The sequence below is a fragment of the Marmota marmota genome, unplaced genomic scaffold (genome assembly GCF_001458135.2).
Source record: "Marmota marmota marmota unplaced genomic scaffold, marMar, whole genome shotgun sequence".
NCBI classification, from domain to species: Eukaryota; Metazoa; Chordata; class Mammalia; order Rodentia; family Sciuridae; genus Marmota; species Marmota marmota.
The window spans coordinates 5,081,305-5,107,941 of NW_026000130.1; the positions used below are offsets into that span (position 1 = coordinate 5,081,305).

Genomic DNA, 26,637 nt, shown 5'->3' on the forward strand with positions numbered 1-26,637 from the left:
GCCCTCAGTCTTCCTCTTGTATGCGTAGGTGTGCGCATCCTGGACAAGTCATATGCATGGAACCATCCAGTCTGTGGTCTTGTGCCTGGCTTCTTTCACTTGACATAATGTCTTCAAATGCCTCCAACCTTATAGCTTGGATCAGAGCTTCGTCCCTTTTCATGGCTGAATAATACTCCATCATCTTGTAGATTGACATTCTGGTTACCTGTTCATCAGTCAGGGGTATCTGGGTTGTTTCTGCTTTTTTGGCTTTAGGAATAATGCTGCTCACTTAGTCCTCTTTCACATGCAGGTTCATGGTTCATGTGAAGTATGTGTTAGTATTGCTACCTTAGTAGTGTGCTGTTAGAATACCTGAAACCAATCATTTTTAAAGAACAGAGATTTATTTCTTACAGATCTAGAGGCTGGGATGGCCAAGATCAAAGGGGGCCCTCTTACTGTGTCTCAAGCAGGAGGCACAGGGCAAGAGAGCTCCTGAAAGAGGGGTCCAGACTTTCTGGGTGTGGTGGTGCACACCTATAATCCCAGTAGTTTGGGAGGCTGAATCAGGAGGATCACAATTTGAGGCCAGCCTCAGCAATTCGGTGAGGCTCTAAGTAACTTAAAAAATAAAAAAATTAAAAGAGTTGGGGATGTGGCTCAGTAATAAAGTGCCTCTGGGTTAGTACCAATGGGGGAAAAAAAAGAGGAGTCCAGACTAACTTTTCTAAAGACCCACTCTGGTGCTCACCAACCCACCCCATGAATCCCTCTCTCACAGCACATTGTAGTCGCCTCTCAAAGGCCCCCCTCTCCACAGTGCTGCACTGCACGGGGGACTCCATTCCTACCACATGAACTTCGGGGAACTCATTCAAACCGTAGCCATGGCCGGGCTCGGGAGGCTGAGGCAGAAGGATCGTGAGTTCAAAGCCAGTCTTGGCATAATCAAGGTGCTCAGCAACTCAGGGAGACCCTGTCTCTAAATAAAATACAGAATAGGGCTGGGATGTGGCTCAGTGGTGGAGTGCCCCTGGGTTCAATCCCTGGTACCCGCCCTGTGCAAAAATAAAACCCTTAGCCGTGTCATTAAACTAGTCAAGAAACCCAGACCCAGGCGGTGGAGGAGCAGCCCGGTCACAGGGCACCTCCTGGGCCAGGCTGGGTGGAGGACCATCTCTGCCCGCTGCCCCTGGCCCACCAGCTCCTTTATGTGAGAAGCAACTCCTTACTCAGACCTTAAAGTCTCTCTCTCTTTTTCTTTACAGATTTCCTGAATGGTCTTGCTTCTTTTCCTGTTTTGCCTGATCTTCTACTGTCTGACCTTCTCCTGGTTAAAAATCTGGGGGAAAATGACAGATGCCCGGCCAGCCACCAATGGTCAGTTGGAGGCCAGCTTCACCCTGAGCCAGGAGGCCTCTCCAGCCTCAGACCGCTCGGAGGACAACCTCCAGGGAAACGGCAGCGCCACCCTCCTGCCAGGGACCCCCGACGGGGCCGAGCTGGCCACCCTCCCGAGCCCCGAAGGCACCCGTGGGCAGAGAGGCTCCAGACCCCCCGTGCACCAGAGGCCCCCACGAAACCCCGTTTCTTCCGATGGCACGTGGCCCTCCCCGGAACCCACCGCCAGCGGGACGGGGACCCAGGGACCAGGAGCCCCAGGTACCAATGGCCTGTCCTCCCCAGCCCGGCCCCAGGGCCAGCCAGCCAGGGCCCTCTCCAGAGCCGACGAGAAGCAGGCGCACCTCAAGCGGCAGCTCCTGACCAGCTTCATCCTGGGCTCCTTTGACGACAACTCCTCCGACGACGACTCTGGGGCCAGCTCCTTCCGAGAGTCTCCCCGGAGGGGCAGCCGGGCCAGCCTGGGTGCCGCGTCCCCGGACTCTCCTCACACCGCAAGTGAACCTGAGACCTCGGTCCCCACCATGAGGTAACGGGCCTTTCTCCTCCAGACGGTGCGTGCACAGGTGGGCAGCGTTAGGGGTGTCCCACCCCTCCCTGGCCTGTCCCCACCAGGCTGCCCCCCTGCCAGCATTTCAAGGGTAGCTATGTCAAAAAGTAGAAGTAGCCGGAGGCCGTGGCTCACGCCTGGCACCCCAGCAGCTGGGAGGCTGAGGCAGGAGGATCGTGAGTTCAAAGCCAGCCTCAGCAAAAGCGAGGCTCTAAGCAACTCAGTGAGACCCTGTCTCTAAATAAAATACAGAATAGGGCTGGGGATGTGGCTCAGTGGTCAAGTGGCCCTGAGATCAAACCCTGGTACCACTACCCCCCAAAATAGAAGTGATAGCTGTTTGCTTCCTTTCAAAATCATCTATTAAGCACCTACTGAGTGTACTGTGTTCTGTACCAGCAAACTGTCTTTCTAGTCAATCTCAGCCCAGCTGGGGAGGATGACTAGTGTGTAACTAGGATTTTTTGGGGGGGGATGGATAGTGGGGATTGAACTCAGTGGTGCTTTTCCACTGAGCTACACCCCCTGTCCTTTGTATTTCATTTTGAGACGAGGTCTTGCTAGGTTGCTGAGGCTGCCTGAACTTGCGATCTCCCTGCCTCAGCTCTGCCCCTGCCCCTGGGATGACAGGGGTGTCCGCAGCCCCACACCTCGTGTTATATCTAGTTATGACTGAAGCCCAAAGAACCCAGGGTGATCTGGGGAGCCTGGAGGGAGAGGGCGTTCCCAAAGAGGCAGCCATTCATTCATTTCCGCTAATAGATTCAGCAGGTAACTAACAACTGAAAACCAGCATCCCCCAGCGATGCCTAAAACACACAAACTCAAATAATGATACTCCTCCACCACCATTGATGTTGGAAATGAGCACTTACCTGAAGGTTGATAATAGGTGGGACTACCCCAGGGGTGCAGTTGGTGGCTTTTTGCTGTTGTTATGTTATTGACCTTCCAGCCCCAGAGTACAGCAGTGGCTGGAAGAAAATCTGGGGAAAGGGAGAAGAGCAACGAGCCCCCAGCATAACTGCCCGCTGGAGAGACTCTGCTCTCAGTCCCCTATTCCTTCTTCCCGTCTTCCCCACCTTAAAGGTGAAGTTTTGTTCCTTCAAGCGTTTCCTGTCTTCTCTACCCCAATGGGAAAGATCTGGGTAGGGTCTTTCACATGCACCATCTTCTCAGTGACCTTTAACCCTGGTTGCTGGAAGAAGGTAGAGATAAAAGAAAAGGCCAATCTTTTGCATAGAAAGTCCTCAGGGAGACTGTGGTGAACTTCTGGAAGGGCTGAAGAAAGAGGAGCCTTGGGAGCCTGGTACCGGGAGCACAGCCCTGGGCTCTGCCACCTCCTGCTACCGGACCTTGGGCGTGGCCTTCACCTCTCCCAGCCTCTGCACCTTCTCTGTAAAACGTGGAAGGGGTTAAATAAGATAATGTTTGTAAACTATGCAGAATTTGGTACACAGTAGGTGCTTAAGTAGTCAGTTTCCCCCAGCTCCTTCCTGGCCTGGCCCTCGTCCATCCAGTATCCTCGCCCCACCCCGAGCACCCAGGTTTACCCAGAGCCTGACCGCCTTTCTTTTACCTGCCGTTTACATACATTGCCCACTTGTCCCTGACAAGGGTACAAGGCTGGAGCATGCTCGTTTTATAGATGGGGAAACTGAAACCCAGGCAGGGGGGGTTTCTTTCTGAAGACACACACCTGGGAAGTGGCAGAATCAAGTTCAAGGCCAAATCTGAATCTGCAAAGCCCAGGTCCTTTCCACGTGCCACAGGGTGCTCTGTGCCCTGCTTTCCAACTTTCTTTCCCCTGCACCCTCCCTTCGTGTACCCAGGGGCCATGAGGGGGCTCTGCTGGCACCTCCCAGGATGCTGACAGCCATGGGGAACAGCCCCAGCCCCAGCTGACTCCCAGAACTAGGAGCCTCTGGTAGAGGACACCCACAGGGTTCTTTGCGTCCAATGACCCATCATGAGAATCTCGTGTCAAAGAATCTTCAGGGAGTTAAGCTCAGACAATTGTGCTAGTGCCTCTGCCTCTGGTGGTTGGATTAAAAAATTAGGTCAAAACCTATGTGTTCCAGCCTGTTGGGAACTACACGAATCAAAACGAGGCTGAGCCGGCTGTTATCATGTAGAATTTTTGGCCTTGGATTTCGGCATCTTTGGGAAGCTCAGTACCTGGTGTTTGCCAGTCCTCTGTTGACCTCTTGTCCACACCCCCTGGTAGGGCCTTGGGCCAACTCCTGAAGGTACATCCACAGGGGCCCCTTAATCTCATCTTCATAAAACCCCTCCACAGTGTTGCTTTGTGGACGCGCCCCTGGGCTCTTCCTCTCCTGCAAGAGAGTAATGCCTATTCCCTGGGGTCCCCAGGTCAACGCTCAAGCAGGTTTTGGACATGAGTTCTAGAGGGTAGTGTCAAAAGACAAAATCACCACAAATTATTTTGAAGATTGATTTGGCTTCTATTAGCAAGTCTAGAATGAGGTAACAGCTCATTCAACAACACAGAACAGGTATTCCAGGAAGCTGAGCACAAGAGGCTGGTTTATAGATAGAAAAGGGCTGAGGAAAGCAGGAGTATGGAATAGAAAGCAGACTTGTCGTTTCCTTATAGGGTTAAAAGAAGGGGGACTGCCTTAGCATGCTGGCCCCTTCTGATTGGCTGGTGTGAATTTCTTGTTTTCTAAAAGCTTGATCCATTTTCAAGTTTAGTTTGATTATGTGGCACTTAGCATGAGTGACTCCATTCTGGTTTGGTCTGCTGGGGTTTAGTACAGGAGCTTAGTCTAAAACAAGGGACTCATACATTTTATCTAACAGCAATGTGGTCAGGCCAGCTGATGAGTTGCCTATAACCAGATGTAGCAAAAGTGAACAAAAGTTCCTGTTAATAGAATCCAGGAAGCTCCATTTAATTAGTATTTTCCCTGTAAAGCTATTGTCTTAGTCATTTTTCATTGCTATAACAAAATACCTGAGACCTGGCAGCGTATAAAAGTTTAAGCTGGGCGTGGTGGCATATGCCTGTAATCCCAGTAGCTTGGGCGGCTGAGGCAGGAGAATTGTGAGTTCAAAGCCATCCTCAACAACTTAGCAAGGTCATAAGCAATTCAATGAGACCCTGTCTCTAAATAAAATAGAAAAAAGGACTGCGGATATGGCTCAGTGGTTAAGTGCTCCTGGGTTCAATCCCCAGCACTACAAAAAAATAAAAAAATAAAAGTTTATTTGACTCCCGTTCTGGAGGCTGGACGGGCCAAGAACTTGGCTCTGGCATCCGCTCAGCATCTGGTGAGGGCCTACTTGTTGCACCACAACATGGCGGAAGGTATCACATGGGGAGACCGAGCGGGAGTGCTAGCTCTGGTCTCTCTTCCTCTTCTTATAAATTCACTAACGCCATCGTGGGGCCCCACCCCCAGGATCTCATCCAATCCTAACTACCCGCCAAGGGACCCATCTCCAAATACCGTCAACATGTGAATCTGGGGATTGAGTTTCTGGCCTGTGAACTTTTGGGGACACATTGACTCCATAGCAGCTGCTAAATTGTCTATACTCGGACAAATGTGACATTTTGAGGTACTCACTTTCCACAAAATGAAAGCAGGGGCCAGGGATTTGTGCTGGTTCTTCTGACCCTAATGTAACCACTTCCAAGACAGAAAACTAAGAGGTGGGAGAAGCCCAGGGTATTTGCCCGGGGCCCTCTGTTCCTGTGGGAGCACAGTCAGGTGGTGTGGGTGTGGTCTGCCCTCGCCCTCAGCCATTCCTGGGGGGCCCTCTGGCTTCTCTTCTGCCTCCGAAGGCTTCCTTCCTGCTGGGCCTCTTCCTGCAGGGCCACTGGCAGGAGACTGCAAAATCACAGATGGAAAATCCATAAGTTGAAACCTGTGGCCTGGGTAGAAGCTCTTTTGAAGCAATCTTCAAAGAGGCCTTCTCTTTCCTGTTGTGTCCTCACCACTGAGCACCCAAGCTGTGCCTCCTTCTGGGCTCTTGCGCTTGCTGTGCCTCTCTTTTGTCCTCTTCCCACCAGGACCAACTGTCCAGGCATGTGCCTTGCCCTTAGAGGCACCACATGCTTGATCTAATACTCTGCCGTCACCCTCTTGTGATAATAATTTTTGAAGGCGGCACAGTGGTGCACACCTCTAATCCCAGAGTTCCAGCTCTTTGGTAGGCTGAGGCAGAAGGATTGCAAGTTTAAGGCTAGACTAGACAGTTTAGTGAGCGCCTGTCTTAAAATAAAAATAAAAATAAAAATAAAAATAACAATAGTAAGTGCTGGGGATGTAGCTCACCTTCAGAGCGCCCCCTGGGTTCAGTTCCCAGAACTGCAATATATATTATTAAATATATATATATTTTAAATAAGAAAAGAGTTTCTTGTTTGCATTTTGCAACTGAGCTCTGAAAATTTATCTGGTCCTGCCATCACCTTCCTGCCCCCAGTTCCTTGCTCATCAAAATCACCTTTTCCAGGGGACTTCCTTGCCCCTGTCCCACCTTTAAGGTATCCCCCTATCCTGACCCCAAGTTCTGTATTGACCACTCTGTTTTAGTGTCCTCAGGACACTCACTCACTCCTTATTATAGCTTTTATTTCCTCATTTGACCACTTGTTAGTTCCTGGCTTTCTGCCTGGGTCTGCAGTTCGTGAGTGCAGGGCCATGTTGATGATAACGGTCTCTGATTTCCCCACTGCCCAGCTTCATGCTGGTTCACAGGAGGCTTTGTTTGTTTATTTATTTATTTATTGGTATCAGGGATTGGACTCAGGGCCACTTAACCATTGAGCCTTTTTATATTTTATTTAGAGTCAGGGTCTCACTGAGTTGCTGGGACTGGCTTTGAACTTGCGATCCTCCTGCCTCAGCCTCCCAAGCCGCTGGGATGACAGGCGTCCAAGTGCAGCTTCATAGTGGATTTTCAATGAATATTTTTCAAATGCCAAAACGAAGCAAGCAACCTGAGCTTGCCACAGACAGAATTCTGCATTCTGGGGGCATGAAAAAGACTTGAATGGGTGTGGGAAGGAAGGAATGAATGGGCAGACAGACGGATGAATGGATAAACAATTTTATTGTAGCTCTTAAGCAGCAGTGGAATTTTATTTTCTTAAAATTCCTCTTGCGTGTATTTGGTGACCTCAGACACGAGTTCTGGAGTTAAACTCCAATTTTGAGTTTCTCTTGGGTTTTTAATATGGTTCTGCAGACCCCCCTCCTCTCCTTTCTTGGCCAACAGCTGCCCAAGCTTATAGATCCAGTGGCTCTGTGCAGTCTTTTCTGGTCCGTCTTCCCATGTCCTCTGATTTGGGTTCATCTCAGGTCAGGGGTTGGAACTTGGCCTTCCTTTGGACTTGGAAGCTGTCCTTGATGACTGGAATTCCTGTGAAACTCTCAGAAACAGAGCTGAGGAGAGCATTACATGATATGGCTGAAGAGCTGCTTGCGTACTCTGAAGTGAAGGTTACCAAAGACCACGATTCAGTGTTCATTTAGTTTCATTTAATTTTTGGTACCGAGAATTGAACCCAGGGGTGCTTTACCTCTGAGCTCACATCTCCAGCCTTTTTAATTTTATTTTGAGACAGAATTTTGTTAAATGGCTAAGGCTGACCTCAAATCTGTGATTCTCCTGCCTCAGCCTCCTGAGTCTCTGGGATTACAACATGTACCATCTTACCTTTGTGTGACCTTATTTTTTTTTTTTTTGAATAAAAAGTGAGCCTGGCATAAGGTGCCCAGATTCAAAGCCACCCTTTACCAGCTCATTCCCCTAATAGCAACATTGTGGGGTGCATACTAATGGGATCAGGGCTCAGCTTCAGTGCTGAAATTTAAAGCTATGCAAGTGAACATTTTCAGTTGGCAGTGAACTTATTTGGAAGCAAAAGTTCCTGAATCGTTGAGAAGTTATTTATAGTCTTTACCTGGTTTTGTGTGAATATTCACGCACTGCTGCTGAAATTTAACATGGTGATACAGGATATAAAACTTGACCTTCCTGCCAGGTGCAGTGGCTCACACCTGTTCTCCTAGCAGCTCTGGAGGCTGAGGCAGGAGGATCACAAGTTCAAAGCCTGCTTTAGCAACTTAGTGAGACCCTATCTCAAAATTAAAAATCTAAAGTGCTGGAGATGTGGCTCAGTGGTTAAGCGCCTTGGTTTCAATCCCCTGGTACTCAAAACCAAACCAACAAACAAAAATAGCTTTACCTTCATTCATGAACAAACAAATCCCTAGTTTCAAAGCACACAGGACTCTGGGAGTTTCAGATAAGGGATTGTGGATTGTGTGTAATGCGCTTAGAAGTCCTGGAGCACACTATGCACAGAAATCCTGGGGCTTAATAAATGTTTGTTTGTGTGTGTGTGTGTGTGTGTGTGTACTGTAAGGAGTGTCTCCAGATAGTGCAGATAGTGAATGGTCATTGTCTTTATGGAGTATGATTATGAATGATTGAAAATTTCTTCTGCATTTTCTAACTTTCTCCTCTAAATATCATAACACCTTTAACGATGTCTCGTAATACAACAGTATAAATGATGGGGGAGTGAACCAGCCGTCGCACTCCCAGGGTGCTGGACCTGCAGTGCCCCCGAAACCCAGACCCAGCTGCTAGTGTCGGGGCTGCTGCCCCCTCTCCCTGGGGTGGGGAAGAGGCTTGGGCTCCAGAAAGGCACCTCCCTCCCCTTCCTTCCTCATTTCAGAGTACCCAAGCCACTCTTCAGCCATGTCCTGTCATGTTCTTCCTGTTGACAGGAAAGGTCAGGAGGCAGGGACTGTTTCCTGGGTGACCTTTAAGCCGTTTGACCTTGGAGAGCTCTCCTGCCCTCTGGGGACTGAACTGCAGGCTCCAAGGTCCTTTGTGGCTCTTATAGTCTCGGTGTGGGTGTGTGCAAAGGGGACTGGGGAGGGAGATGGTGGAAAATGTAGGAAACGTGTCCATTTAGAGCAGTTTTCTCCCTGGTCCCCAGAGAGTTTGTGGCATGGCCGAGAGGAGACGCTAAGGTTTATGCCATCAGTTCCCTGGCTCAGGAGTATTTGTGCTGGGTGCCAGGCACTGTGTGGGGTGCTGTGGATGCATCTGTAGAGGGCAAGACCGGTCCTTGTCCTCAGGGAGGCCAGCATGAACCAGAGGCCCGGCTGCCCAAGGCCCAGGGCATTTCCCACCCCTGCCCACAGGTCATGGAGCTGTGAAGGGCACACATGCTGAGGCCACGTCCTGGAGGCTGCCAGGCTGCCCCCTCCACATAGCCGCCATGTGCCTTTGGGGCCCAGTTGCATGACGCTCTGTGTCTCCATGTCCTCTAAAATGAGGTCCTAGCGTTGCTCCCTCGCAGGGCTGGGATCAGGCTTTTGGAGTTCCCGTGGTCACCACAATGAACGCAGGTTGCGCTGCGCCATCATGGTCACTGGGTCCAAGGCACAGTGTCACAGTGAGGCCACGATCCTTACTGTCTGGGTCAAGTCTGGGTTCAGGCCTGTCCCGTTACTTCTCTGAGCTGGGATTTCCTGCTGAGCAGAAGCAGTAGCACAGCATGCCTGCCTCGGCCGGTTGGTGAGACGGGCTGGGAGCAGATGGCCCAGAGGTGGCTCAGTGGCCCAGGCTGGTATGCACCTAAGGATGTGGCACCTGCATCCATGGAGGAGGGAGGGGACTGCAAAGGCAGGTGAAGGACAAAGGACAGGGTCCAGGGTCGTAGGTGCCGGGTCCTTCCCCGGCTGCTGCCCCGTCCCCGCTGCTGTCCTCAAGGTAGGAAGTTTAGGGGTGCAGACCCAGGACCCCAGGGGAGCCCCGTGGAGTCTGCCTGAAGGAGTCGGCCCTGCCCAGTAGGTCAGAGAACACCTGGAAAGTGACACCAGGGCCTTGCGCCACCCTCCCTCTCCAAACAGTATCCCCGGTGGCTTAAATGGGAGCCGCGGCCTCTTCCTGTTCATGGTCCCCGTCCCCACCTCTTCCTGTCAGCGCCAAGCACTGAGCAGGCCATGAATCTTTAAATCACCTATAGATATCTTTTTTGTGTTTGTAAGCAGAACGCCAAGGACCTTTCTATATTTTATTTATTCATTTATTGATTCAGGAAGGGGCTGGAAGAAACCTCATTTTCATAGCTCCTAAAATGTTTTCTGGGGGCTTGGGAGAAAAAGATCTCTTGTCTTTGAGTTATTCTACTTGGGGGACAGATATTGAGGTTGGGGGTTACTCTTAAATGAGTGCAGGGTACAGAGCAGCTAACTCCATTTACTGCCTCTGTTCCCTTAAGCATCATACTCTGTTTTTTGTTTTTTTTTTTTTTTTGGTACTGTTATTGAACTCAGGGGCACTCGACCACTGAGCCACACCCCCAGCCCTATTTTGAATTTTATTTAGAGACAGGGCCTCACTGAGTTGCTTAGCGCCTCATCATTGCTGAGGCTGGCCTTGAACTCATGATCCTCCTGCCTCAGCCTCCTGAGCGGCTGGAATGGCAGGTGTGACCCATCATGCTCTGCAGTGCTGTTTTTTAGAAAAGTCCCTCACTTCTGCTCTGTACTTAATGTAACATTTCCTCCCTCATATATTGAAAGGAATTCTTTCTATTTTATTTTTCTTTTGATGAGAGCAAACTATATATGGATGTGTTTATAGATGAGTAAGTGGAGAGAAGAGATTTCCTTAGGGTCACATCGGAGGGTAAGGACAGGCCCACGGGAGCCTGTAGAACAATGTTTTTACCATTCCTGCCTTTTTTTGTTGACAGTGTGTGGGTTTTATCTCGGCAACACCAACAAGCTAAATTTAGCCTCTGATGAGTCTGAGAGGAAGGTCTTAAAGAGCAAGACGGTGCCAGGGTCTTGCACACCCCTGCAATCCCAGTGACATCAGGGAGGCTGAGACAGGAGGATCCCAAGTTCGCAACTTAGCAAGGCCCTGTTTCAAAAAAAAAATAAAAATAAAAAGGGTTGTGGACTTATCTCAGTGGTAAAGCACCCCTGGGTTCAATCCCTCCCTCCCTCCAAACAAACAAACAAACAAAAAAGACAGCTATTGAAGCCACTTTCAATTTTTTTTTCAAATTCATTGAAAAGCACAAGTAATGTGTGTATAAAGGTGGTATAGTAGCCAGGCGTGGTGGTGCTCTCACACCCATAATCACAGCTATTGGAAAGGCTAAAGCAGGAGGATTGCAAGTTAGAGGCCAGCAGGGGCAATTTAGTGAGACCCTATCTCCAAAATGAATGAATGAATGAATAAATAAAAGGCTGGGGGCTGGGGATGTAGTTCTGTGGTCGAGTGCCTCTGGGTTCAATCCCTAGTACTGCAAAAACCTATCAACCACCATAAAGGTGGCTTAGTGCACAGGGTACATAGTGTTCCTTCATTCCTGTCTTCTATTCCCTAATAATACAGGCAGAGAGAAACCAGCTGGGTGCTAAGGTGTCCACCATTAATTCTAGCCACTAGGGAGGCTGGGGCAGGAGAACTGCTTGAGCCCAGGAGTTCGAGGCCAACCTAGTGAGAGACTGTTTCAGGGGAAAAAATAGAATTGGGATAAATCCATGTCATGATCATTCTCATTATCTAAGCCCACCTAGGTGACCTCCCTTTCCTTGGGCCCTGGGTAAAAGCAAGGTGTGTTAGATGCCTTTCAGGTAGTCTTAGCAGAGGAGGTAAAATATCCACACAGTGTGAAGAATGTTTGGGCTTTGGCAATCAAGAATAAGAATCTAGAACAATGCAAGGAAGCTGGCAAACAGTTCTCTTGTACGCCACTGGGCAAGGTCAGGTGTTTGAAATATTTTAATTTCCTGATTTCCCTATGTTTGAGGTAGTTACTTATTTATTTGTTTACTTCGTGGTGCTGGGGATGGAATCCAGGGTTTCATGCATGCTAGGCAAGGACTCTACCACTGAGCTGCATCCCCAGCCCCCAAGATTTTTGTTCATGTGTGTGGCTGAAGGAATCAAGCTGCTAGGCAAGTGCTCTACCTCTGAGCCACACTCCCTGGCTTGAGGGGTTTTACTTTTAAATTTGGGTCACTGGAAGAATGAATACTTTTTGGTATGCTTTGAAACTTGAAAAAAAGAAAAAGGAAAAATGAAAGCATGAAAGAACTTCCAAATGTGGATTTCTTTTTTGGAGGGGCAAAGATAAGGCCATGAAGAACCTTCTAGAACCCTGAAGAACTAAGAATTTTGTCCACCTGTTTCGTTTGTCTCTTCTTTCTCAACTGGGGTAGTAACTCAGGGGTGCACTACCACGAACTGTGTCACTGTCCTTTTTGTCGTCATTGTTTTGTTTTGAGACAGGGTCTGGTTAAGTTTCTTAGGGCCTTGCTAAGTTGCTGAGGCTGGTCTCCAGCTCGCCATCCTCTTGCCTCAGCCTCCTGAGTCTGTGGAATTACAGGCGGGCATCACCCCACCCAACTATTTTGTATTCTTTTAAACTTGTTGAAATGTTATTTAACACATGGTTAGAGCACAGCGATTCACTGCCCTCAGGCAGGGCTGTTTCTACAACTGGGGCAAAAGGGGTCACAGTTCACATTATGGCAATTTGGGGGTGCTCCCTGGAGGTGTGACCCTGCCTGTACCTTTTGAAAGGATTTTTTTTTGTACTGGCGATTGAACTCAGGGGCACTCAAGCACTGAGCCCCATCCCTAGCCCTATTTTGTATTTTTATTTAGAGACAGGGTCTCACTGAGTTACTTAGTGCTTCACTTTTACTGAGGCTGGCTTTGAACTGGTAAGCCTCCTGCCTCAGCCTCCCGAGCCACTGGGATGACAGGTGTGCACCACCGTGCCCAGTCTTTGAAAGGAATTTATTGGCCAGTATTTACCGTATTTTTTGCCTGTTTGTTTGTTATGAACATAGGTTATATTTATTACACTATTATTGTTGTTATTTTCTTGTGCTGGGGATCGAGCCCAGGACCTTCTTCCAAGCTCTCTCTGCCAACTGAGCCCCAGCGCCAGCTCCCGTTATATTCATTATTCTTAGTGTTTTCTATGCAGTGTTTGGGTTTTTCGTCTTATATTCCTTGAAAATGCATCCTGCATTCCTTCTGACTGAAACTCAGGCATTGGGTCCAGCTCTGTCACTTTGGCCGACAAACCTGTCTGGGCCACGGTTTCTCCATCTGTGGGATGGGAAGAAAAACTATCAGATCACTGTGAGGGTGTGACTAAGGCATACTCCGCAAATGTCAGTCTTCCTGGGATTTTATTTAGGATGACAGGGGCAGCTGGGGTCCTGTTGACCTGGAGGGGACCCAGGTGGTTCAAAGTGTGCGCTGGACGCTCACTGGGTTGGCAGTGGTTGCCAAGCACACCAATTCCTGGGAGTGAAAAACAGGAGCTTGGAAGCCAGAAGTTGTCCTGACAACGGGAGCTTTTAACAGGCTCCGCAGGAACTTCTCATTTTAATTTTCCCGTATTTCCCAACACTTCCCAGTGCTGCTTGGGTTCAAGCATGTCCATTGCTGTGCTCGGTAGGGGTATGCAGGCTAGAATTCTTCTTCCCCAGGGCAGGGAGCTGGGGAGGAAAGCGAAAGGCAGGGTTTTAATAGTCTTCCGCTGCTCTCCTCCGGCGCCCAAGGTCAGCGCTGGGCCGCTGGTGGCCGGCNCGGTAGCGTCGGCCTCTGACACTCGCGCGCAGGGCGCGTTTCGGGATGGGGCAGGCGCAGCGCAGGGTCGGGAGCCGGCCGGCTGTCGCAGGACGCGGCCCGAGGCGCTCCAGGACGGCTCCTCCGGCTCCGGGCCGTGACCTGGCGGCCCCGCTGGGCCTCGGGATCCGGGGCTGCTCCAGGGCACTAGGGGGTGCAAGCGCCGCCCCCCAGCAGGAGTTGGGTGGGACTGGTCGGCGGGTCGGTCGTCATGAGTCCTGCCAAGTGCAAGGTCTGTTTTCCTGATCGCAAAGTAAAGTAAGTAAGCCTACAGTTTTACTGTTACCTTTGACCAGTGTATGCAGTTCTCCCTCCCCAGCCCCCAGAAGTCAGGCTGTGCGTCCTCCCAACACCCTCCTTTTCCCTTACCCCGACCCAAAGAAACGCAAGCCCAGGGTTGGCTGCTGGTTCCTGGAGCCCGCCTTGCTGCCCGGGCTGGCCATGGCGAGAGGAGGCGGGACCTGCAGGGAGCGCAGGTGCTCGGAGGGGGGCGCTCCGGAGCCCCGTGGTGCCCCGAGATGGGTCGGTGGGTGGGAGCCGCCCTCTCCCCCTCTTCGTCCCTGTGGCCTTGAGAAAGGTGACGGGGTCGTGGAGGGCAAGAATTTTTTGAAGCTGAAACTTAGGGACAGTTGAGCTGGACCGGAGCAGACATCGCATTAAGGTCATTTTTTTCCCAGTCGATTAGTTTAGGCGTCTTTGTGCCCCAGAGCTTCTTAGCAGAACCTGCTTGATGTTGCTATTTTCCTATTTGTCCTTATTTTATTGCATTTTCCAACTATTTACCAAAGCAATGCTATTTTTGTTGTGGAAAGTTATAGATTAGCCAAAAGGTCGAACAAAACCCACCATAATTCCATCCCCTCTGAGGGTCAACAGTTGTGTATCCTTGAAGTCCATTTTTTTTTTCCAGGCAGGTGTTTTAATTTATAATATTGGGTCATTCAGAGCATATTTTACTGAAATTCGCTTTTAGTATTCTTCCATCAGCTAGATCCAAACTGACCCATTGCCTGCTAATGACAGCATGAGAACACAGACTGGTTCTTAGGGTACTTAAAGGGTTGAAAAATCAAAAGAAAACTGTTTTGTGACTTGTGACAATTATGTGAGATTCAAGGGTCAGTGTCCACAAATAAAATTTTATGGGAACACAGCCACACTCATTAGTTGTTTTTTTTTTTTTCACACTCATTAGTTTTTGTGCTTTATCGTCAGGGTTGAGTTGGGGGCAGAGATTGGCCCATGACACCTGAAGTGTTTGTTGACTGACCTTTGACAGAAAACACTGGTCAACCCCTCCTGTACGCCATGCTTTTACTGGGTCCAGAGTGCTTCTGTAAATGGGTACACCTTAAATATGTAAGTGACCCACTTATAAATAGAGGATATTTGAGCTGTTTCCCCCTTTTTTGCCATTATGGACAGCATGATGAGGAACTTGTAGCTGAGTTTCTGCCTCTTTCATCATGTAGGGTAATTTGCCTGGTGTGTAAATGTTCCTTGCACACCTCCCGGCCATAAAGCCTGCCTCTGGGACCAGGAAGGGTCACAAAAATGTTTGGGAGACATGACTTCTGCCCTCCAAGAATTTCCGATCCGGAGGGGAGCCAGATGTCTTCTGGATATAACATTCCCCCCCTTATCTGTGGTTTTGCTTTCCGTCAATCATGATCCAAAAATATTAAATGAGACATTTTAGATAAATTCCTAGGATTTAAATTGCTCACCATTCTGAGTAGTGTGGTGCAGTCCCATGCAGTGCAGTCTCACCCAGGATGTGAATCATCCTGTTGTTCAGTGTATCCATTCCATATATGCTACCTGCATGTTAGTCATGGCATTCCACTACTTGTGTTTAACTCACCCTATTTTACTTTATACTGTCCCCCATGCATAAGAATAGCGATGCTGGCAGTTTTATTACAGTATCTTGTTATAATTATTCTACTTTACTATTAATTGTTATCAATCTCTTATTGTGCCTAACTTGTAAGTTAAATTTGATCATAGATATGTATAGGAGAAAACTGTGTCTGTAGGGTTCAGTACCATCCATGGTTTCAGGCCTCCACTGGGAGTCTAAGGACGTGTGTCCTGGTGTAAGTGTGTGTGTGGGGGTCTCGTGTAATTCTTTTTTTTTTTTTTTTTAATTTTTTAAAATATTTATTTATTTTTTTTAGTTCTTGGCGGACACAACATCTTTGTTTGTATGTGGTGCTGAGGATCGAACACGGGCCGCACGCATGCCAGGCGAGCGCGCTACCGCTTGAGCCACATCCCCAGCCCGGTCTCGTGTAATTCTAATTGCCACTATCTGTGCTTTGGAGATGTGATCTCATGCCCAAGGGCTCTAGGTGGCTGCCATCGTCCCTGTTTCTTGTACCATAAGGAAACTGAGGTCTTCAGCACTGGTGAGGTCAGAATGGAGATTCAGACCCAGGCAGCCACTTTGTGGGCACAACCTTCTCAAGTAGACCCCGCAAAAAATAAGCGAGCCCTCCTAATGCTGGAGTGGTCAGAAGACGATAGCCCTCGCTGGGTAACTGGTCACTGTGACTCATGCGTGTCCTGGGGAAGCAGGGACTCCTGGAGGCACAGGGCCTCAGGGGCTTTAGCCTCAGAGGGGAGGTTCAGAGAGGTTGAGAGAAGGGTCCCATCCTGCAGCCAGCTGCCCGGAGGGAGGCCGGCCTGCCGCTGGCCTGCTGTTCTTCGGTCCTGCTGCAGAGCAGATCCGCCGTCAAGGGCACCTTCCTGGCAGTGCCCAAGGCCAGAGGAGCAAAGGGCCAGAGGAGGGGCGGCACTGGGTCTGGCACTGGGTCTGGGTCACATCCTTCTGGTGCAGAAGGGAGCGCGGAGATCCCATTTCTTCCCCATTTGAAGCCTTAATCTGTGTCCTGCAGCAAAAACACTCAAATCCTAGAGTGTCACCAAATCAGGCCATGCCAAGGAGAGAGTCTTCCTGATCTTTAAAGCTATTTATCCAAGAAGTTGAGCATCTCAGTCAAATCCATTGAATTGTCTGCTTTATTCTCAATATAAATACATTTCACAAACTACTTTATTAAAAAAACAAAACAAAACAAAAAAAAAAACTTTGGAAGAATTTGAAACTGCCCCAATAAGCCCAGGACGTAGGGTCCCCGTATTGATCATAGCGTGGATGTGCTGTTTGGGGAATGTGCTCGCTCCTCCATTAGCTTACGGCTGGCTAAGGATGCTAAAGCTCTGGGGTTAGACGCATAGCTGTGGGGGGCTGGGCCACTGAGCCCGGTGACCTGCAGCAGGCGCCATCCAGCCGTGTCTGTCCCTGGGGTTGATGCTGGTGGGTCTTCCCAGGGTTTTTGAGGACGCCAGTTTTGAGGCCTTCCTGGCTCAGCACCAGTCTCACTACCCATAAGGGCCAAGTCCCGTTCAGTGGCGAGAGACCTCTGGGGAGTCAAGAGTCTCTTGGGAGCCTTCCCTGGAGTCCTGGGTCATCTGAGGATCAGAAACCCTACGTAGGTCCCAGCGCTGCCCAGTTTTCCTTGGCATGTGAACTGGGTCAGGGTTCAGAGAACAGGACCCCGGGTGGAGGAGAAAAGGCTTCTGGGGAGACACTTGGGTTCAAAGGGACAAAATAAAGTTGGGGGGGGGGCAGAAGTATCTGGGCTGCGGGGAGTCCCCTTGCTGAGGGACGTCACTGCACTGGGAGTTGTGCTCAGAGCCTGGGCGGCTGCTTGCTTTGAAATGGTCCTTGTGGCTCTCGGGGGTCTCACCCTTGGCTGTGCCTTAGAATTTCCTGGGGGGAGGGGGAGGACTCTGACAAAGAGATGCCTGGCCCCCACCAGGACCCCTCGAAATGCTGATGGATGAGTTCCGGTGCCGCTCAGGCTCCTCCTGTCAGGGTTGGAAACAGCTGCGTGGCATATGGTCTCTTACAACCACCCCCTGCCGCTTCTTGCCCCCACAGCCAGCCGTAAGCTGGGCGGTTGAACGGGGCCTGGCTGTGTCCCAACATTCACGGACACCGAACTTGGAATTTCATGTAATTTTCATGTGTCACCAAAGAGGAGTCTTTCCCCAGCCATTTCTTTTTTCAAATATTCTGTTTTAGTTGTAGGTGGACACAGTACCTTTATTTTATTTCTATGTGGTGCTGAGGATGGAACCCAGCGCCCCACACATGCTAGGCGAGCGCTTTAGCTGAGCCCCAGCCCCAGCCCCAGCCCCTTCCCCTCCCCAACCATTTAAAATGTCGAATCATCCTTAGCTCATGGCAGATTGCCTTGGCCCTGGAGCCCTCCTTGCCCATCCCTGGCCTGTTGGTCATCTCAGAAGGCACTGGGAGGATGGTGGCCTGAGAAATTCTCAAGGGTCTCTTTATCTGGGAGCCCAATTTTAGAAAGAGAAGTTCCGCGTTGTCAGCTTTTCCTGGGCTTGCTTTCTGATAAGGGGAATGTTTTGGCCCCCAAGATCCCTTTCCTCCCCTCAGCTCACCGTCAGGGTGGCTTTTGCTGTCCTGTTTTGGGGAAGATGAGAGGCTGAGGACTCGAGGGCTGGGTAATGCCCGGCCCCCACCCAGTGGGCCGCCCCAGGCTGCAGTAATGGCTGCCCTGCAGAGACGTACAGCAGCTGAGCACTTGGCAGAAGGCCAGTCCCTGACATTTATTTGCCAATACTTTTATTATTCCATCCTATGAGGGAACTGAGGCACAGGGTATTAAACTAACTTTCAGCTGTGGCCTGTCATCCCAGTGGCCTGGGAGGCTGAGGCAGGAGGATCGTGAGTTCAAAGCCAGCCTCAGCAACAGTGAGGCCCTAAGCGACTCAGTGAGACCCTGTCTCTAAATAAAATGCAAAATAGGGCTGGGGATGGGGCTCAGGGGTCCAGTGCTCTGAGTTCAATCCCTGGTACCCACCCACCCCAGAATAAGAAAAGTAACTTTCTCAGGATGTAAGTGGTAGAGTCTGGATTCAGTCTCTCAGGATTTCTCAATGGGGGCTCTGCTGTCCTGTGCGCTGTAGGAAGCTGAACAACCTCCCTGGCCTCTGCCCACTAGATGTCACTAGCACACTCCCCAAATTGTGACCACCAAAAATGTCTGCAGGTATTGCCTTGTGTCCCCTGGGGATCAAAACCGCCCCAAGTCGAGAAGTTAGCATTGCATATATTGTCTTTTATTTTGGAGGCAGTGTGTGTAATGCTTGTTTTTAAAGTCTAATCAATAGAGGTGTTTCCATTTATCTCAGATATCGTTCTGCCTCAAAATTAGATTCTGAGATCGGATAGAGTTGGATTGGAAGCCCAGCTCTGCCGCTTGTCCTCTGTGCGACTCAGGTAAGTGGGCCTCTCTGAACCTCGGTCTCCTCATCGTATGCAGGAAATGATAGCCTTTCCTGCACAGGGCTGTGGGAATTCAGTGAGAAGCCCCGCTGAGCCCAGTCTGGAGCAGACACTTGAGAATGTTTGTTTCCTCTCTTCCCAGTACAGTCCTGCCTGGTCTTGTGCTCTGACAGCTGACTGTATTTGGCACTTCCTCTATTGTTGATTGCCACCAAAGCCATTTCCAGAGTCTCTGGGGAACATTTTTTCCCACACCCCTCCCCTGCCACGTAAGGTCAGGGTGGAAGGCGTAGCCTCAGGATGTTGGTTCTCCTTCAACTGGAGCAAAGGCCAGCTGAAGGTCAGCTGTCCAGAGCCAACACTGGTTGGCCTCTGGTGTTGTCCAAAAAGAACCAAAATAGCTGCCATCCTGGACTGGGCTGGACACAAGGCCACCTGCAGCGCTGTGTGCTCACCCTCCCCGTGGGCAGTGATGGGCACGTGGCCCTCCTGACAAGGGGCTCTGTCACCAGCTTTGACGTCACAGTGGCAGCCCTGAGCAGGTCTTTCTGGGCCTCGGGATGGACTTTTTCTCGATTGTGCTTTAAGTCCGAGGCTGAGAGCTCTAGTGTCGGCGTGGATGGGGGTGAGGCCTGCTGGACTTTCTAGAGCCAAGGAAGGTCCCAGAGAGAATGGGGAGAGTGGGTGGGTGGGGCCTGGGCGCGGCGGCTCCTGGTCTCCCTGGTTGGGTAGAGAGAGCAGCCGTGTCTGGGCCTCCCGGTGTCCTGGGCTGAAGCGGTCACCTGGCATTTACCGCCCAGGTGCCGTCCCTCACTTTCTGGGCTGGTTTATCCTCAGGGCCTTGTTTGATCCTTATCATTGTGTATGGCTTTCTTTAGTGAGGAATGTTTTAATATCACCACTTTAGACACGCGATACCCGGGCACCTTGCCCAAGGGACACCGTAAGGCTGTGGCCTTGGGTGTCTCTCTTACAAAATTAATAGCTTTTTTCTTTTGGTTCCGGGGATTGAATCCGGGGGCACTTGACCACTGAACCACACCCCCAGCCCTTTCTTAAAAAAGTTTTTATATAGAGACAGGGTCTCACTGAGTTGCTGAAGGCATCACTGAGTTGCTGAGGCTGGCTTTGAACTCATGATCTTCCTGCCTCAGCCTCCAGAACACCTCTGGGATTGCAGGTGTGCGGCCACCGTACCCAGCCAGCATTTTTTTTTCTTTTATAGAAAATAATACCTATATTTCATATAGAATAGATTTTCAGGAAAAAATTTTCAGCAAAGAGAAGAGAACCTGTATTTAACTGCCCCCCCCCAACATGGGGGGTGTTCACATCTTGGCGTCTGTTTGCCCAGATCAGGGGCTTGCAGATGATAGCCCTCAGGCCACCTCTGCCTGTCCTCGTAAGCAGGGGCTTTGGAGGGCAGCTGTGACAAAAGCACTCCTCATATTTGCACGATGATGATGACCGTCCCCGGCACCTCTCTGAAGCCGGCCTCCTTGGCAGTCCCGCCCCAGGAGGTCTCGGAAGAGGAGCTGCTCCCAGTGAGGCAGCAGCGGGGGGCCAGGCCACCTCCAGGCCGGAGCTGCTGGCCACTGCTTTGTCCGTCATCCGGGCGCCATACCTCAGCCCAGCTGAGCAGAGAGCATTCTTACTGGGAAACCATATCCTGCTGCTTGTGCATTTCAAGGGTTGCAGTCATTCATTTCTCTCTTTGTTCCTGAGGCGTAGAAGCCCATTTCTTCTTCTGACAGGCAGAGTCTTGGGTGGCTCCCACTGGGGCGTGGGTGGCAGGTGACAGGTTTGGGAAGGGGGAAGGGCTTTGCCATGGGGCACTCTCTGGGGCATGGAGACTCTACTTAGCAGAAACCGTCCCCACATACACGCCATTTTTCCGGCCTACCCTGAGCACCAGGCCTGCTGACTTGCGGGGGGACCCGGCTCTTTGGCCTGGCTGGGCCTCAGTTTGCCCATCTATAAAATGGAATTCCAATTTCCAGCTGCTCATGCACTCCTGGCTTTGCTGACCCCTGCTTGGACAGCGGCCAGTGTCGTGCTGGTGGTCATCTCTGGGATCAAGTTCTTTACCAGGACTTTTGGCTCCTTGAATCCATTCAACCCTGGCCTCCTAAGATGCCTGATGGTGCGGTTGCCACACAGACCTCTGGTGGTTAACCTCTGACCTGATTCCTGGGGTGGGGGTGGCTCCCGAGGACCCCATCGGCAGGTTAATGGATTGGACTAAGTGTGCAGCTTTGTTCTGCTTCTATCAGAACCTCTCCAAGTGACAGCAACGAGATTTATTTATTTACTTATTTGGGTACACAGGTAGGTGGGTACTGGGGAGGGAACCCAGGGGCACTCTACCCCTGAGGTATGCCCCCAGCCCTTTTAAATTTGTATTTAGAGAGAGGGTCTCTCCCTAAGTTGTTGAGGCTGGCCTCAAACTTGTGATCCTTCAGCCTCAGCCTCCCAAGTAGCGGGGATTACAGACGTGTACAACTGTGTCCGGCTGTTTGTTTATTTTTAAAGAGATGGAAACCCATCACCCCTGGAGAACAGGAAAGGAGATTAGCACCAACATTTTTGGAGCTAGAAAGCAGATGAGCAAGTGGTAACTGAATTAGCAGATCCAAGAAAGTTGGGAACCCCCTGACACCGTCCCCAGATCTGTGCCGTGGAATCCCCAAAAGGCACAGGGGCTGGCGACATGGGGTGCGTGTGGAATTGGGGCTGAAGGGTGGTGGAGGGGGTGGTACTAAAATGAGAAGGATGGGGTGAAGAGCTCCCACGTCCCTTCTGTTGTCCCGTGGCTGGCTGTGCCCTCTGACCCCAGCAGAAGGTGGCAGAGGGTAGTGGAGCATTCTCGGGCACAAGCAGAGGGGTCTGATTGGAGATGGGTGGGTGGAGCTGAAGGGCTGGTCCCCCGTGTGTAGCCGAGTCCTCAGAACTGCCCTGTGCCCTGGGCTCCTGCTGGCCTCCGTGGTCTGGGCCAAAGACCTGGAGACCTTCCCCAGGGAGTCTGCCCAGAGAGGGAGAAAGCCTTTGAAGCATCCGCAGCACACGGGCCACCAGACTGGCCTAGCAACCCCACCAAGTGCTTCCAAGCTCAGTTTCCCACGGTCACGAGGGTGTGACCAGAGCTCACCAGCTTTCGGGTGCCTGCCGATTCCTTCCATCCCCTTCCCTCCCTCCTCTTTTGAACCCAGGGCTTGGGGCTTGCTAGCCACACCCCCGCCCTTGGGTACAGTTTCTAACATGGAAGACAGAGCCCAGGAAAACCAGCCTCAGACGGGAAACTTAGGAGAAATAGAAACTGTGCCAGAGGAGTGAAAAGTACTGTCACCCCCGACCCTGCGAGGTCAGGCAGGACGCTACCCCACGGAACAGGATGCTGTAGAGAAAGAGACCCCAGGATGCTGACCGTGTGAGAGCAGGGTAGAAGAGGAGGCTGAGGAAGAAGGTAGAAGAGAAGTCGGGGGGAGATGCACCCTAGGCTAGGAACGTCAGCACCCCAACAAGAGGACTCGAGGAAAGGGGGGAAGGTGAGGAGATATTTGGAGGCAAAGTCCTAGGAGATGAATTTCCAGACTGAGCATCAGGGCTGAGGGTGGGCTCAGTGGTGGGGCACCTGCCCAGCATGCCCGAGGCCCTGGGTTCTGTCCCCAGCAGTGCGCACACAACCAGAGCAGATTCAGGGATTTGCAGCCTCTTTAATGGCAGCAGACATACCTGGGCTCATCACCATGAAGTTATCCTATACCTGGGACAGAGAAGGTCCTCCAGGCTTCTGGATATGAAATAACAGGTTATCTACAAAGAATCAAGGATCTGAACAACCTTAGAAGTCATGACAAGATGGGACTGGCGCCAGACATGGTGGCACACACCTCTAATTCCAGTGGCTCAGGAGGCTGAGGCAGGAGGATCGCGAGTTCAAAGCCAGCCTCAGCAAAAGCAAGGCCCTAAGCAACTCAGGGAGACCCTGTCTCTAAATAAAATACAAAATAGGGATGGGATGAAGATGATACTTCCTCCCAAAACTCTGAAGGAGGAATTCTAAAATTCCATCCACTGTCAAATGATAGAGTTGAATTTGAAGGCAGAAGAAAGACATTTTAGAATATGCAAGGCCACAGAACACTTAGCCCACCAAATGCCCTTTCTTAGAAAGCTACTTAAGGATGCCTTCCAATGAAACCAGAGGGTAAACTAAGGAAAAGCCTCACAGAAGACAGGAGATCCAACACAGCATCCAAGGATGTCTCCAGGTGGTGACCAGGAGGCTCAGGGCACCCAAGAACAGGGCAGGTACGTTGAGGGTGTCATTGTCACGTGCCCTGCCATCATCCTGTCTTGTTATCAGAAAAAGCTCCTAGAGGATATGCTCCAGCAAGACAAGGGAGTCCATGGAGAAAGAGGGAACTCGTTGATCCCCCAGAGATTCCTCTGAGGTTCTAATTCAGAGGAAAGGCAAATGGAAGTCTAAGGATCCAGCGAAGGGAAACCCCGTGGGACACCCATGTAAGAGTTAAATTCTAACCTCTCAAGATGAGGAGGCCATAGATGTGTCTCCAGTGGACCATTCCTAAGAGTGTAGTTGTATGCCAGATAATGACCTTTCAGTCAATGACAGATCACTGATATATCAGAGGTTCCCGTGAGATCGTTACCTAGTGCTGGCCTAGTTTGTGCACATACACCCTCTGACGTTTGCATGTAGCAGGACCGCCTAACTACACCCCTCTCCAAAGGCTTCCCCCTCATCAAGCAATGGGTGACTGAGGGCGCCTATTATTATATACTTTGCTAGTGTGAAGAGGTGGGAAGAATCCACAGTGATCTCTTCTGGTGTGAGAGCCTGGAGAGGCAAAGCAAAGGACCTCTATTTTGTTGTGATTTCAAAACATTGTTTTCAGTATTTTTTCCTTAAAATTTGAAATACGCATACAAAAAAATTCATGGATTTTTTTTTTTTTTTTGTACCAGGGATTGAACCCAGGGGCACTTTACCACTAAGCTAAATTCCCAGCCCTTTTTATTTACTTTTTTTATTTCGAGACAGGGTCTCACTAAGTTGCTTAGGGCCTCGCTAAATTGCTGAGGCTGGCCTCAAACTTTGGATCCTCCTGCCTCAGCCTCCTGAGCCACTGAGATCACAGGCGTGCGCCCCTGGTGCCCAGCAAGTTCAAGGAAGATTTAACAAGCCTGAAATATTAGAACACAGGCCTTCCTCCCTGATCATAAAACACCCATCCCTGGTAGAGAGTCTTTTAGTATTTGAGTTCCTAAATTATAGTATGTCAACTAAAACTGAATTTGAGGCATGGCATGTCAAGGGGTTGGTCGCACCTTCAGTCGCTGATCTCCTGAGGTGGTGCTTCCTGCCCTTGCGCCTCCTGGTGAGTTGCTTCAGGGTCTCAGGAGGTGACTGTGGGGTGGGGGCTCTGGTGCACCTGGTTTCCCTGTCGATGTGGGATTTACAGGTGCCGAGCTCCCACGCCCTCCCTGAGCCGGTCCCCTCCCTCGTGGCGTCTCCCTCCGCAGGCCGAGCATGTCGGGGCTGCACCTGGTAAAGAGGGGCCGGGAACACAAGAAGCTGGACGCGCACAGAGACTTCACCGTGGCTTCCCCGGCAGAGTTTGTCACACGCTTTGGTGGGGATCGGGTCATCGAGAAGGTACAGAGGGGTCCTGCGCTCTGGGTGGGGCTGAGTGGGGGTGGAGGGGGGAACCAGCCTTAGGTTCCTCCCTAGTGCTACGCAGAGGGGGCCAAGGGCCACCCCCTCGTGACAGTTGCTGGGTGCAGGGCGCTTGACTTCAGGAAGGCCCAGGGCCTGGTGCTGTTTGGTTACTGGACCAGGTGGACTCAGAGACCTAACGCTGGTCGTCCAGGGTCGGGTGGCTCAGGGGTGGCAGAGCCTGGGTTTAAACCCAGGCCCGGGTGGCTGCCAGGCCTCGTCCTCCTCCATTTCATCTGGGTGCCGTGTCTGCTGCAGCAGCAGCAGGTAACCATTTCTCGAGGGCCCACTTGGGGGCAGCTGCCTGTGACCTGCTCTATGACATCAGCCATCTCCGCAGCTTTATCAGCGGGTTTTATTTTTACAGATTTGGAAATTTGGAAACTGAGGTCCAGAGAAGGGAAGTTGCCCGATGGTGGGGCTGGGATTTGGGCCCCAGCTGTGGGACCCAGAGGTCCCCCTTGCCCTTGACCCATCCTAGTGAGTGCAGTGCTGATCCGTGGAGACCTCCTGGGGTTCCTGCCCCGCCCTGGCTAGTCTTGTGGTTGAGCTTCTCCCAGCCTGACCCAGACCCTGGGGCTTAGACTCCTGAGGAGGATCCAGAGCTGCATTTTGGTCACACTCACCAAGGGCTATTTTGCACCAGCCCAGCTGGGGGTGGGCATTGAGTTCTCAGAGGTCAGGAGGCCTCCTTTGCCCAGAGCTGTTGCACTTGGTGGCTTAGGATCTGACCTTGGCTCGAGGGAAAGTCACAGCCATGGGGATCACAGCAGCAAGTCCCCCTCCTCCACCGTCCCAAGTTGGCTACCAGAATGTGCTAGAACAAATGGGGCCACCCAGAACCCTTTTCTCTCTCGACCAAGTCTTGCTTTGGTGATAAGAATGAGAAAGAGGCCGTCCAGCCGGTTCATCATTCCTTCCTGAGAGGCATTTTTTAAAAATTGTTCTTATCAGTTATACGTGACAGTAGGATGTGTTTTGATATATTATACATATAAGGAGTATGACTTCCCATTCTGTGGTTGAATGTGATGTGAGTTGCACCGGTTGTGTATTCACATCGCACATAGGGAAGTGATGTCCGACTCATTCTACTATCTTTCCCACTCCCATCCCCCCTCCATTGCCTTTATTTCCCTTTGTCTAATCCAAAGTACATCTCATCTTTCCTACCACCCCCTTATTGTGATTAAGCATCTGCATATCACAGAGAACATTCGGCCTTTGGTTCTTTGGGACTGGCTGATTTCACTTAGCATGATAGTCTCCCTTTCCATCCATTTACTGGCAAAAACCATAATTTCATTCTTCTTTATGGCCGAGTAATATTGCATTGTGTATAAGTAGCATATTTTCTTTATCCATTTATCTGTTGAAGGGCACCTAGGTTGGTTCCAAAGCTTAGCTGTTGTGAATTGAGCTGCTGTAAACATTGATGTGGCCATCACTGTAGTATGCTGATTTTAAGTCCTTTGGGTATAAACTGAGGAGTGGGATAACTGAGTCATATGGTGGTTCCATTTCAAGTATTCTGAGGAATCTGCATACTGCTTTCCAGAGTGGTGGCACCAATTTGCAGTGTGGAGTGTACCTTCCCCCACAACCTCACCAGCATTTATTGTTCCTTGAATACATTTGTTGTATCCTTGATGATTGCCATTCTGACTGGAGCGAGATGGAATCTCAGGGCAGTTTTAATTTGCATTTGCCTAAGAAGTGTTTTTGACAGGGTAGAAAGAAACTGACCCTGAGACTGTTCTGGACTCTGGGGTCAAATTCTAGTGCAGCTGCTCACGGGATGTGAATTCTTTGGGATCAGTTTTCCTTCCCATAAAATAGAGGCAACCACATTCAGAATCCCTACCGAGACTTGCCTGGCAGGGCTTCAGGGAGATTGTACAGAGGTCGGGAGGATTTCCTTGACGAGATTGTTTGTAAGTCAGAACTTGAGGACAGACACCGAGTGTTCCCTCCCTCCCT

The 26,637-nt window shown here is 50.6% G+C and overlaps 1 protein-coding gene across 1 annotated transcript in view; it reads left to right on the top strand.

Moving 5' to 3' along the window:
- Acacb (acetyl-CoA carboxylase beta) overlaps positions 1 to 26,637 on the top strand; it is a 117,821-nt gene that overhangs the window by 9,662 nt on the left and 81,522 nt on the right. Inside the window, exons 2-3 of the mRNA XM_048784891.1 lie at positions 1,254 to 1,915; positions 24,465 to 24,597. Coding sequence (XP_048640848.1) covers positions 1,263 to 1,915; positions 24,465 to 24,597 — 786 coding nt within the window. The 5' untranslated portion in view covers positions 1,254 to 1,262. The remainder of the gene's footprint in view (positions 1 to 1,253; positions 1,916 to 24,464; positions 24,598 to 26,637) is intronic.